The sequence below is a fragment of the Orcinus orca genome, chromosome 5 (assembly GCF_937001465.1).
Source record: "Orcinus orca chromosome 5, mOrcOrc1.1, whole genome shotgun sequence".
Lineage (NCBI taxonomy): Eukaryota > Metazoa > Chordata > Mammalia > Artiodactyla > Delphinidae > Orcinus > Orcinus orca.
In genome coordinates, this window is record NC_064563.1 from 83,880,020 (window position 1) to 83,893,488 (window position 13,469).

General features: G+C 44.2%; 1 protein-coding gene across 1 annotated transcript in view; it reads right to left on the reverse strand.

Moving 5' to 3' along the window:
- Window positions 1-13,469, reverse strand: part of ARHGAP31 (Rho GTPase activating protein 31) — a 118,487-nt gene that overhangs the window by 18,178 nt on the left and 86,840 nt on the right. Inside the window, exons 8-10 of the mRNA XM_004278515.4 lie at window positions 12,656-12,780; window positions 6,203-6,265; window positions 3,799-4,371 (exon numbers count right to left, since the gene is read on the reverse strand). Of these exons, the coding sequence (XP_004278563.1) occupies window positions 3,799-4,371; window positions 6,203-6,265; window positions 12,656-12,780 (761 nt within the window). The remainder of the gene's footprint in view (window positions 1-3,798; window positions 4,372-6,202; window positions 6,266-12,655; window positions 12,781-13,469) is intronic.

The following is a 13,469-nucleotide window of genomic DNA, read 5'->3' on the forward strand; positions in this document are numbered from 1 at the left end:
CTGCTTGGGTGCCTCCCCTGGCCCCCTTCCCACAGGCAGGAATGTGGTGGTGGGGGGTTGTTGCGCTCACTTTGACCACACAGGCAGGAACAACACCCCTGGGGACGACTGAAGGGACCTGGGACCCTAGAGCATCTCCCCGAGCGCATCCACCTACCTCTGGTATGCAAGATAGAAATCAACTCCCATCTTGTTTGAGCCACTGTGTTTTGTTCTCTATGTGACAGCAGCTTGGCCTGTACCTTAACTAACAGAACCATGGGTTTACGAGATAGGCAAAACATATTTTTGTAGGTAGACTCCTGTTTCAGATGCACTAAAATATAACTATTTAAAAGAATTCTTTTGTACATTCCTCAGAAGAAGAATGAGGCAACTCCTAATATCTCTTAGGGTAATTCTGGAGTTTGATTGATCAGGCCTCCTTAAATTTATATGGTTACTCTGACCTCCCTCTAATAAGCATTTCTAGAAGGGGACCCAGAGAGCGTTAGTTGTAGCTTGTAAGTCAGCCCTTTTAGAAGGATCCAGTTTGTGGTCCTTTCCCCCACCCCGTCCCCCAACCCAAGGATGGAGGTTACCAAGACGTAGTCTTGAATCACATAGAAGTCAGACAATTAATTACTATGACTAATTGAATAATCCTTTTTTTTTTTTTTCATTCAAAGCGATCAATGATCTAACTTTCAACACTTTAGTTATAATGCAATACTTACTTGGTATCTCTTACTTTTTGGGTTGCACTGGAATTTTGCCTAGTTTAGCCAAAAGTAGAAGAACGGGTTTGAGCAGAGTGACTAAAAATTTAAATCAGGTAACCTGGAAAATTTTCTTTAATTCTATTTCTTTTATCTATTGCTACCGTACAAAAGAAAGAAAAAATAATTTATTAAGGAAGGTGAAGTTCTTCATTTGGAATAATTATGGAAGAAGATAAGTAACCTACGTGAACCTAATTCCATCAGAGAGAAAGGTGAGGGGCCCTCTGCTGTCGCTGAAACTTTTGGCATCTCCCTCTGGCCGTTGGTCCTAGATCCACGTGGCTGCCTCCTACAGGGTCCCTTGTTGTGCCCTGGCTGCCACTAATCACAGTCAGGGAAGCAGACTGGAGTCTCCATCAGTGTCTTTCCGAGACCAATTTGATACAGATTGGGTATTCTGAATTACCGAGAGAAGGAAGGAGAGAGGGAAAAAAAGTAACAGACTGTCTGCCAAAGACCCCTTGGGGCCTGGGGACTCTCTCTTTTGGAAAGGACAGCCAATCACATAAAAGCCTTTGGAAACACTTTTTTCGTCAAAGGCTGCACTTCCTCTTCTAACCCTCACTCTGTTCCACCCACAGCAGCCCGTGGAGCATTCTCCAGACAGGGCATCACTTAATTCCCCTACGTTTTTGCTCCTCTTGTGCCCCATCCTGAAGGGAAGGGGGAGGGGAAAGGGACTGATGTTCACTGAGCATCTTCTGAGGGCCACACCCTGAGCAGGCATTTCATGAATATTTTCCCATGCGGACCTCATCCCAGCCCTTGAGATAGGAGCCATCCCTGCTTTGCAGAAGAGAAACAGGCTCAGAGATATCAACCAGCTGTCACACTGCCCCAAAGTGGTGAAGCTCGGATCTGAATCTGCCCAGCTGGGGTCCAAAATCTATACACTTCTCACAACAGTCAGCACCTCTCAGCCCATAATGCCCTTTTCCATCTTTTCTGCATTCGGAAGTCCTACCCATTTATGAAGGCCCAAATGTCACCACTTCTGAGAAGTGTTCCTGGAATCCTCCTGAGAGGGCTGCTTCTTTTAGATGCCACTGAACTCCTTTCTGAACACCCCTTTCATGATACTTTGGGTACTTACACTCTCCCTCATTCAAAAAGCCCAAAGGAGCACATATCCAGACAAAACTCTAATTCAAAAAGATACACGCACCCCTACGTTCATAGCAGCACTATTTACAATAGCCAAGACATGGAAACAACCTAAATGTCCATCGACAGATGAATGGATAAAGAAGATGTGGTACATATATACAATGGAATACTACTCGGCCATAAAAAAAAACACAAAATAATGCCATTTGCAGCAACGTGGATGCAACTAGAGATTGTCATACTAAGTGAAGGAAGTCAGAAAGAGAAAGACAAATACCATACGATATAACTTATATGTGGAATCTAAAATATGACACAAATGAACTTATCTACAAAACAGAAACAGACTCACAGACACAGAGAACAGACTTGGGGTGGCCAAGGGGGAGGGGTTGGGGGAGGGATGGAGCGGGAGCTTAGGTTTAGTAGATGTAAGCTATGATATATAGGATGGATAACAACAAGGGCCTACTGTATAGCACAGAGAACTATATTCAATTTCCTATGATAAACCAAATGGAAAAGAATATAAAAAAAGAATGTGTGTGTGTATATATATGTGTATAACTGAATCACTTTGCTGTACAGCATAAATTAACACAACATTGTAAATCAACTATACTTTAAAAAAAAAAAAAAGTCCAAGGGGGGTGTTAGGCTACTTCCACAAGCTGACCCTGTGCTGCAGGTGGGTGCAGAGTTTCAGTTTCCCTTCCTAGTTTGGAGCTTGTTGGGGGAAGGGATTGCATCTTAACAATCGTTTTAACTCTACAGCCCATAGCAAACACGCGAGGGATCATGGCAGAATGCTTAAAAGCATGGATTTTTAAAAATCTGGATTAAAATCCTGGCTTGTACACTTCCTTGCTATGAGCCCTCGGGCAAGTTAACAGATTCCTCTCTAAGCAAATGGGGATAATAGTAACTACCTATACCTCATGGAGTTGTGGTGAGAAGAAATGCAATAATACATGTAGAACACTTAGGACAGTGCCTGACACCATGATAGGTGATCAGAAAAAGCTAGCTTATATTAATTTTTATTTTTGTGTATGGTGTTGGGGTGCGTTCTAATTTCATTCTTTTTTACATGTAGCTGTCTAGTTTTCCCAGCACCACTTCTTGAAGAGACTGTCTTTCTCCATTGTATATTCTTGCCTCCTTTGTCATAGATTAGGTGACTATAGGTGCGTGGGTTTAGCTAATATTAATTGAAATAGAAATATTCTTAAACCACAATGAGCATTTATTGGTTTGTCTCTCAGCCATCCTTTCCTCTGAGGTTCTCATTACTTCCCTTTTGTGTGGCTCACAGTTGGTTGTTGGTTCTCACTCCAGAGACGGCCCAGGGACTCTCGCTTGGCCAATCTTAGAATACTATTAGTCTGGCAACAGTGACTGGTCCAAAGCTGGGCATGTGGCCCAAGCAGGCCCAAACACAGAGTCCTTCCTGTGTTTTTTTTTTAAAGGAAATTGGGAGGGGGATGCTCTTTCTCACCGCTAGGGCCGCTAGCCGTGTTCTCTGCAGATGTGAGGTAGAAATGTGGGATGGGTGGATTGTGTCTGGAGGAGTTGAGTCCCCAGTTCCAGCTCTGCATTCCATTCTGTGAGCTTTCCCTCCTGCCTTACATTTACTGAGTACTTGCTGTGTATTAGACCCTGTTCTGATAGCTTTACATCTATTAACTAATTTAATATTCACAACTTAATACTAACATTATCCCTATTGTACAGATCAAGAAGCTGAGGCATGGAGTGGTTGTTAACTTGCTGAAGATTGTACAGCAAAATGGCTGAGCCTATACTTGTACCAGGCAGTCTGGCTCCAGAGCCCGCAGTCTTAACCACTTCACTACATTGCCTTGCAAACTCTGTTTAAGTCTGGTTTTTCCTCTCTTGCAATGGAAAGAGACCCTCTCCCTTACTTTACCTGCAGAAGTCTCAACTCCCAGTGGCTTCTCTTCAGGCCAATCTCCACTCTCTGAGCCCTGGAAAGAAAACTCTTCCAGGCTGGAAAGAGACTGTAGCTCCTTTGTGGGGGTTCTGCATGGGGTGCTGTTGGTGCTGATGACAGCTGACACACGGAGTGGCACGGACACAGCAAAGGGCTTGGAGATGTTCAGGGCCTTGCGCTGGTGACGGGGAGAGGGCTCCATCTGGAAGAGGCTGCTGGTAAAGACAGATTTGCTGGGGCTGTCGTTTGAGGTGTAGAACATACCCAGCATCTTCGGGGCTGTTTGCTCGCTCTCGGGATCCTCGATGGGTCGGAACACCTTCAGCTGCTCAGGCGGGGCCCGGGCCTGAGCGCCCTGCAGCTGGCTTCGGTCACTGCTCACGTCAAAGCCCCCCTCGGCCCCCGCCGGCATCCCCTCCTGGCCCCATTCGCCCTCTTGCTTGCTGAGGTCACATGAGCTGCCAGTGCTAGTCGAGTGCATTTTCGCTGCTGGAATGAAAAATCCACCAGTGGTGACTGTTCGATTGAAATTTCCTTTGGTTTCTTTCCCTAGTGAAAAAGCAAACAAACGTGGTCAGCAGCCTGAGCACACACATCACTGAGCAGCCTTCCAGTAAGGGCAGGCACACAATACTTGAATATTGGAAAGGCATATTATGATAATAAGGGCATAGCTATCCTAATAAAGACAGGTACATACCATTTGGTTGACAAGAGGAAACATCTCCCTATGTGCACAGAATCTTGTCATAATGCCCTGATAGAACCATTTTGTTGTATCATATGTATCTGTTTTAAACTTTGCAGGTAGAGCAGTTTCCAAAAGACAGACACTGCTGAAATTGCTGAACAGAGCAGTCATCCACCAAGCATTAAATGTAGATCATGAAAAAATAAAAAGAAGGTGGGAGATGACAGAATGATGTTTGCTCAGAATGAAGATAAAAAGGCCAAAATAACAGAATCTTGTTTCATTTTAAAACTTTTAAACTTATTGTTTTAAGTCTTCTCTGGCAGATGGACCCAAACAGGGGTTTGATTTCCCAGCAAGGAAACAAATGCTGTTCTCAGCTAGACCTTTTTGCCTTTTCCCAGGCTTCCTCCTGCTGATTCAGAGGATGAGAAACTAGAAATGTAAATTAACTAAATGTTAGAAAGCACAGTTGTGAAGAGTGAGTTCCTGACTGACTTAGAAGTGAAGGCAAAGAAGAGAAAAAAATCTGTGTGTGAAATAAATAAGCTGGGAGACAACAACTGAATTGCCAGGGATCTGGAAAATAATTCCCAACTAGGCACTAAGTGCTACATCTTAGGTAACATTAGGTTTAAAATTCTTAGGAACCACTCTGTAGGAGAAGTGTAATTATCTCCCTTAACACATGAGGAAACCGAGACTTGAGAGGTTAGATAACCTGCCCAATGCCCACGGAAGTGGTGACCTAGCTTTTAGTGTCTTTTTTGTTTTGTTTTTTAGCTTTTGAAATATTAAATCCTGCCAAACTGGGCAAGAACTGCCCCCAAGAGGTTTCAAAACCAAGCAAATTGATGAATATAAAGGTGAGAAAATGCTAAAAGGATTGAGGCAGCTTAAAAAGATCTCATTGAATATTTTACAAGTTTAGTATTATTTTTTGAAAGTTGTTCTAAAGATTTTCTGTTTTGTTTCAGGCTGCCTCATTTATCAAAGAGCAACATACCTTGTATTAAAGGGATTCGAAAGTCATGGTACAATCATGGGGGAGTTTAAACAGTCTGCTGCTAGGGAAGCCCTGTGTATTGCCAGTTGTAGCAGTGCTTGTTGGCTGCTTAACAAAAACAGAAGCAGGGGCTACAGGCAAGTCAGCCCTTAAGGCTGGAGCTGTAAGAACTAACATGGTGAGGTGCCGCTTTGGTGATGGGTGTAACCTGGCATGCAACTGTATGTACATCTGTTCCAACCAGCAATGACCAGCTAAGTGCCAGGCTGGTGCCTGTCAGTGTTTATTGATGAATGAAGGAATGAATGACTCTACCAACTCAAAATCATGACTTGACAAACACAATGAAGCTAATGCCTACGGAAACACCTAAATTCAAAACTCTTCTTTATGCCCCAGGGGGAGCCTCTTCTGCCTTAGTTTTCAGGTGTTGACCCTTTACCTGGCTCAGGATTGAATGCAAGGAGGCTGCTGTCTCCAGCTGTGGAGTAGGGGAGGTTACTGCAAGGGCTGTGTGCGCCCCTTGAGTTCCGGAAAGTCAGGGAGGGATCTGGGCCTGGGGGATTGTGTGTGGCCATGACTGGAGCTGAGCAGGGTCTGCGGTTTAGGAAGGCAAGTCTGGTGTGGGAGCGCCAGTCTCCCAGTTGTAATCCCCAGTTCCAAATCCAACTGAAAAATCTCACCTTCCACGGGCACTGAGCACAGCGAGTCCATGCTTTTAGCTGGTCGGATAGTAGCCTTTTCCACTAAGGACAAAAGAAAAAATATCCCTGATGAATGCTTGTTCAGAGAAAGTGTTTAGAACAATAGGTCAGGCTGTAAGTACAAAAGAGAAATTTCTTTAGGAAAGTTTTTCAAGTATTTATAATATTCCCCTTTGGAAAACATTCCCCACTCCACCTTCGATGTTCCTACTTTCTTGGTGGGACTGACCTTATAAAAAGAGGGCATTTGTAGATCGAAGGTTTATTAACATTTTACAGATAAAGGTAAGTTACAATTTTGTCACATAGCTATTAGCAAATGAGGAGTCCTGAACCCGATTTTATTGTACAGAAAAGGCTCAACGATTCATCCATGGAGTAGAATCCATGGGGCTCTAGGCAACCCCTCCTATGTGACTAGGCCAGAGAGCAGAATTCTCGGCTGCAGCCACATCGCTCAACACCCAGGAATTTGGTACAACAGGTGAGAGAGAGCCCAAGGGTACTCTTCTCCCTTTCTCCCATGTGTCACCTTTCTCCACGTGCAGCTCTGCTCCTTGATGTCTGCAGCCTGGTTGCTCCCCCAGTGCTCTCACCCACCAGCCTCACCCTGGAGCAGATCCCAACCAAACGAACCTTTTTTGAGCACCTGCTGTGTGCCTGGTGGATGCTGTGCATCTTTGTGAAGCCACCCAAGTAGGTTTTCAGAAGATTATGGTTTAAATAAATAAAAACTTATTATTTCAGGCACAGGCTTAGGCACTTTCACAAACATCATCATGTCTTTTCAGGAAGGCTTCCAGGGCAAACTTGCTAGGAGGGGAGAGAGGGCAATTTAGAAGCTGACCGGGAGCCCCAGGACTTGTGGCTTTAAGGTAACTCTGGATCCAGGCAGATCTGGCTTTGAATCCCAATTCTCCCACTTTTGGGCTGTGTGACCTCAGAGAAGCAACTTACCTTTTTGAAACTTCAGTTTTTTGGCATGAAAAGGAGGAACAGTAGAGCTGTTGTGAGGATGAAATGAGTAGTGCATATAAAATAGGTTGCATTAACCTAGAATAAATGCTCAAGAAGAAGTAGCTATTGTTTATTGTTGTTGATGTTATTCAAGATAAACTAGGGCTCAGCAACAAGGGTAAACTCAGGAGACGGTTCTAAAAGAAGCACTCAGTGTTGGCCCTAACCCAAATCGTGCCCTAACTCACACTTGCTTTGTCCCTCTTTTAAAGATTCTTTTTTCCTTCTTGCTCCAAACCCTGCTCCTTCTGAGAGGCTCTGAATTAGCCCCTTGGCATCCCAGGCTCTGGGCTTCTCTCTGCCTGGGTCCAACTGGGCTCTGGAAGGACACAGCAACGTTCACCCAAAGCCTTGCTGACGCCAAGATTGCCTTCCACCTCCTTACTTCCAGAGGTAAGCCAGAATTCTCATTCTTGGAAGACTATTCCCACAAGTTTACAAAATGACTTTTTTTTTTTTTAACATCTTTATTGGAGTATAATTGCTTTACAATGGTGTGTTAGTTTCTGCTTTATAACAAAGTGAATCAGTTATACATATACATATGTCCCCATATCTCTTCCCTCTTGCATCTCCCTCCCTCCCACCCTCCCTATCCCACCCCTCTAGGCGGTCACAAAGCACCCAGCTGATCTCCCTGTGCTATGCGGCTGCTTCCCACTAGCTATCTATTACAAAATGACTTCTAAAACTGCCTGGCCAGCCTCCCTTCATTCGTGTATTCTTTTTTTTTTTTTTGGCCGCACCATGCGACTTGCGGGATATCAGTTCCCTGACCAGGGACTGAACCCAGGCCATGGCAGTGAAAGTGCCGAATCCTAACCACTAGACCACAAGGGAACTCCCCGTTCGTGTATTCTGAGACAAGATTTTGCCTTTGTTTTCCAAGAGCTGCATTTCTTGGCCTTCCTCTGGGTTTCATGTATCACCCTTCAGGGGTAGTGACCAGGTGACACTGAGTGTCACGGAGGATGGGTAAGCGATCTGGTTGCAGGGCCATCAGTGTTCACCTTTCCTGCTGGACCCTCTTTCTGACAACACAGCTCCTTCTGGTCCTGGTGGCCACAGTAGCTGCTTTTGGGAACAGTCAAGAATTCCCTGGCTCCTTGTCTGGATAGAAACTAAGCACTCAGACATCCTTGGCCTATGACTACACAATCGTCCTTGGTATTTTGGGGGGACTGGTTCCAGGACCGCCACGGATACCAAAATCCATCTGTGCTCAAGATCCTTATGTAAATGGTGTACTGCAGTCGGCCTTCCCTATCCACAGGTCCTGCATTTGCGGATATGGAGGGCTAACTGTATTTAGATTATACTTTTCTGTCTGGCACCTTGGCCTCATGGAAATGCATCCACCAGTTTTCTTTGAGTCCTTGGGTTCCCCTCTCTTGGCTTATCTCTAAGGCTTTATTTCCCTACTCAAAGGAGTTCACTCTGGAGGGTTCCCTGGAATCTTCCTGTTTGATAATATACAAATTCCAGTACACCAGTGTCTGGGAGACTCCAAAGTTTATGCATCTCCATTCAGTCAATACCCAAGTTTTTCTTATCCTTTAGTATTTCCTATTTCTGTTCCATTTTCTAAACATGGTTAAACATACCTTCACCTGCCCCCGTACCAAAAAACACCCCCAATACTATATACATGGTGAATCAATTTTTTAAATGCTCTTAAATATGGAGTTTTAAAAAAAGATTTTAAAAATTATTTATCAATAAATATGTTAATCCACTGATTTCCTTTTTTCACACGCATATTTCAACGAATAGCAAGCCCACGTGCCATTTACGGTGACCATGCTGGTGGGTTATGACCAGAAGGCTCCCCACTCCCTACCCCCCACTCTTTAGCTTCTAGGGATCCAGCAACACTCTTCTGGTGAAAAGCAGCCACTCGGGCAGTAGTCGAGGTCACAGAGAGCCACTTATATTGATGCTGATGGTTCTTTAATTTCACCCCTGAAATTCATCAAAATTTCACCCCTGAATTTCATCAAAATTCAGCCAGTTTGATGAACTATCTCTGATTAGCTTATTCATGAGATAGCAGTGGTTTTCAACACCAGCTGCATATCAGAATCACCTGGGGAGCTTTTTAGACATTACCAGTACTCTGAGTTCACCACAGAACTCCTGAGGCAGAGCTGCTGTGGGTGTGGACCATACTCTATGGGTGATTCTGAGGTGCGGCCGAGCTGAGAAGCTGGCCAGGGACATCCTGTGCATTCTGTGAGCTTACCGCTGTTTGATCCAGCACCTGGGGCTTCTTCCTTTTGAAAACCACAAGGGGGTAGAAATCTTCATAAGTCAAGATCAAAGAAAATCATTTAATCTATTTTTACTTGATTGTTTTGTTCTATTTTTTTTAACTTTTTGTTACTCGGGGAACCTTTTTCATTGTGTCACTGATTCTGTAACTGAAGGGCTCTCTGACGTGCTTCAGCAAATCTGTTATTAGATCAGGGGTTTCCTGCCAGATACTCCCCCTTAACTTCTCCTTTGAGAATCCTAATTTCTGATTTGTATCTGCTTGACCATACCTATAGCAACCTGCCCTCTTCACCTGGCCATCTTGCCATTTTGTGAAAGACGTTTCTCCCTATATAATGAATATTGTAGATGCCTACCCAGAATCCATTTCCCTTTCCCCTTCTCACAGAGCCCTGTACATCTTGGGTGCATCTCATTCCTCACACAGGGGTGTAATGCCATTCTTCATGCCAGTGATTGGTTCAGGAATCCAGGCCTAAGCCAATCAGCACAGGGTACTCCCGTAGCCATAGGGATTGACCCATGTGACTCAGTGAAGGCTACTATTGTGGGGCGGAGGGAGGGGTCAGACAGACTCTTAACTGGGGTTTCCAGGAAAGAAGGGTCCCTGCCCTTAGGAGCAAGCTACCAGAAATGATCTTCTTTCTCCTTCTGGATATAGTGAGAGTCAAAGGTAAAGCCTAGAACTATTGTAGCCACTTTGTGGAGGCAAAGGAAACCAGTCTGGGGATAAAGCTGACCGACAGAGGAGGGCATAGCTGAGGAAAACGCGGAGAAATGGAGACAGAGCCACTGTACTAAACCACCCCTGAAGCCTTCCCTACATCTGGATGTCCCAATAAACTCCCTCCTTGCAGAAGCCAATTGAGTTGGATTTGTCATTACTTACAGCCTAAACCACTGTACTTGCTATACCCTGTGACATCCCTCATTACTCCAGTAGGTCAATGTGACAATTTCTAACATTTGTGCTTTATGATCCTTGGAGTACAATTATCACTGGGCTTGAGGAAGGTCCTTAAAAATATTACCTCATTTTTTCCTATTGGCATTAGTTTTTCCTCCCAAATCTTTATTATTAAGAATTTCAGGGGCTTCCCTGGTGGCGCAGTGGTTGAGAGTCCACCTGCCGATGCAGGGGACACGGGTTCGTGCCCCGGTCTGGGAAGATCCCACATGCCGCAGGGCGGCTGGGCCCGTGAGCCATGGCCGCTGAGCCTGCGTGTCCGGAGCCCGTGCACCGCAACGGGAGAGGCCACGGCAGTGAGAGGCCCGCGTACCGCAAAAAAAAAAAAAAAAAAGAAAAAGAATTTCATACATTCAGAAAAGTTGAAGACCTCTAAACCTAGGTTGACATTTTGCCACATGTCTGCTGTATCTATCTCTTTTTATCTATCTATCTACCTACATACATATGTTTTGCTGAATCATTTGAAAGTGAGTTTCAATATTTTGACACTTCATCCTTAAATACTTCAACTTTAGCATATGTCTCCTAAGAACCATCAGCACACTATGAGAATGTACTATTCTATATCATCTAAAATCCAATCTATTTGTCCCCCAAATTATCTTTTGTAGTCCTTTTTTTTTTCAAACTAGTATTCAATCAAGTTTGCTCATTACATTTGTACATTTACCTTTTACTACTTGCTTTCATAACAATTGCCCTCATTTTTAAACAATTATGCTTTCAATTTATAACACTAAATGTCTTTGTGGCAAATTTCTATGGCCTCCGCTTTCTGACACAATATTCAGCCGGACTGGTTATATTCCCCATTATACAGTGGTTCCCTCAGTTCCCTCCTGCATCAATTCCTATTCACTACTCAGATATAATTCCCACAGGGCAGCATTCCTATTTAAAAATCATGACCCTGGGGCTTCCCTGGTGGCGCAGTGGTTAAGAACCCGCCTGCCAATGCAGGGAACACGGGTTCGAGCCCTGGTCCGGGAAAGTCCCACATGCCGTGGAGCAACTAAGCCCATGTGCCACAAGTACTGAGCCCTTGTGCCACAGCTACTGAGCCTGCACTCTAGAGCCCGTGAGCCACAACTACTGAGCCCACGCACCACAACTACTGAAGCCCACGCACCTAGAGCCAGTGCTCTGCAACAAGAGAAGCCACCTCAATGAGAAGCCTGCACACCGCAACGAAGAGTAGCCCCCGCTCAACACCACTAGAGAAAGCCCACGCACAGCAACAAAGACCCAGTGCAGTCAAAAATAAATAATTTAAAAAATAAAAATCATGACCCTCACCCTGGGGGAAAAGGGACAGATCTTCCTTACAGTAGAGTTCAATAAATGTAGAAGGAATGATGGAAATGGAGAATAACCATTTGGCAAACACCACAGTAATAACTGTTGCAGGCAAGGACCACTGATGGATGTTAAAATGCATGGATGAAAGTATGATGAAAAAAGGATATTTGCATAGTCTGAAAATACCTCCCACAAGATACTTATTAATTGCAAAGGAAAAAAATAGTAACTTTACAGGGACAAACCTTGTAGATAGCACTTTAACCAAGTGCTCAAAACTGACATCACCAACAATAAAATATTGACTTCATGTGCCCCCTGATATGACACATTGAGACATAACCTCAATCTAACCATGAGAAAACATCAGACAATCCCAATCTGAGGTATATTCTACGAAATAAATGGCCAGAACTCTTCCAGAGTGTCAAGGTCAGAAAGACTGAGGGACTGTCCTAGGTTGGAGGATTAAAGAGGCATGACATCTAAATGCAATGTGGGTTCCTGGACTGGATCCTGGACCAGAAAAAGGACATCAGAGGGACAACTGGCCAAATACGAATAACATCTGCAAATTATTTAATAGTATTATATTGATATTAATTTTTTGGTTTTGATCATTGTATTACAGTTATCTAACATGTTAACATTTGAGGGAGCTGTGTGAAGGGTCTACAGGTTCTCTGTGTACTATTTTTGCAAATTTCTTGTAAATCTAAAATTATTTTAAAAAACCAAAAAGACTCTTCAGTTAATTTATAAGTTTCTCTTTCAGGGTTAGTGAATTTGACATAATCAAACCAAAGACTTAAGAAACAGAACTGAAAAAAATATATATATATCTTATAAACATAACTGCTATTGATTCTTACCTGAGAGCCTCTGTCCTCTCACAAATACACTCCCATTTCTACTCAGCTTTGATTTAGAGTCTGATCCAGAACGTCCCAGGTTAAATATTGATTTCCACTTCTTTGATTTACTGGAGAGCTTTCTTCTAAAGGAGCCAAGCCACAGGGGGTTAGTTTGGTAACTAGCTATTTCAGTGGGACTTTTAAACTAAGAAGGAATACCCCAAACATGTTCTTAGTTATGAACAGCTCTGACATATCAGGAAATTTCTCTCTAAAATCCAAGTTGAGCCTGACTCTCACCCTGTCTGGGGATGCCCATGATGACCAAGCTAGGTTTTCATGAGTCAGAGTGAAGGACCACATTCCCCAGAGGAAAGGACAAAGATGTGCTATTACAGGCAGGGGAGGGGGCAAACAGAGACAGGGGTTGGTGGCAGACTCAGAGGTCACAAGCAACCACAGTTCTGGAATTCTGGTAAGCAGTTCAGTCCTGGGTTATCAAAGATACTTATTTTTTTACAGGAGTAAACACTAAAGGCCAGAGACCTCAGTCCTGTTATGCTCCTTGCACTGCAGCCACACTGCTGGGACATCCACAGGCGAGGAGGGCGCTGGGGTAGACTTTAGTGGACTGGAAAGGGGGTGGATGAGAAAGCAACTTAGAAGAGAGCCTGGCCTGGGAGAGTGGCAGGCTGCTGGATGTGGTCAGCGGTCACCGCAGAGAAAGGCAGAGGGTAGTCACTGTGTTTCTGGCTTTGTCTCTCATTTCTCTGATGAAGCAGGGAAAGTTGAGTGCTAGACTGGGCCAGAGGGCCTGGTGCCACCAGGGTTC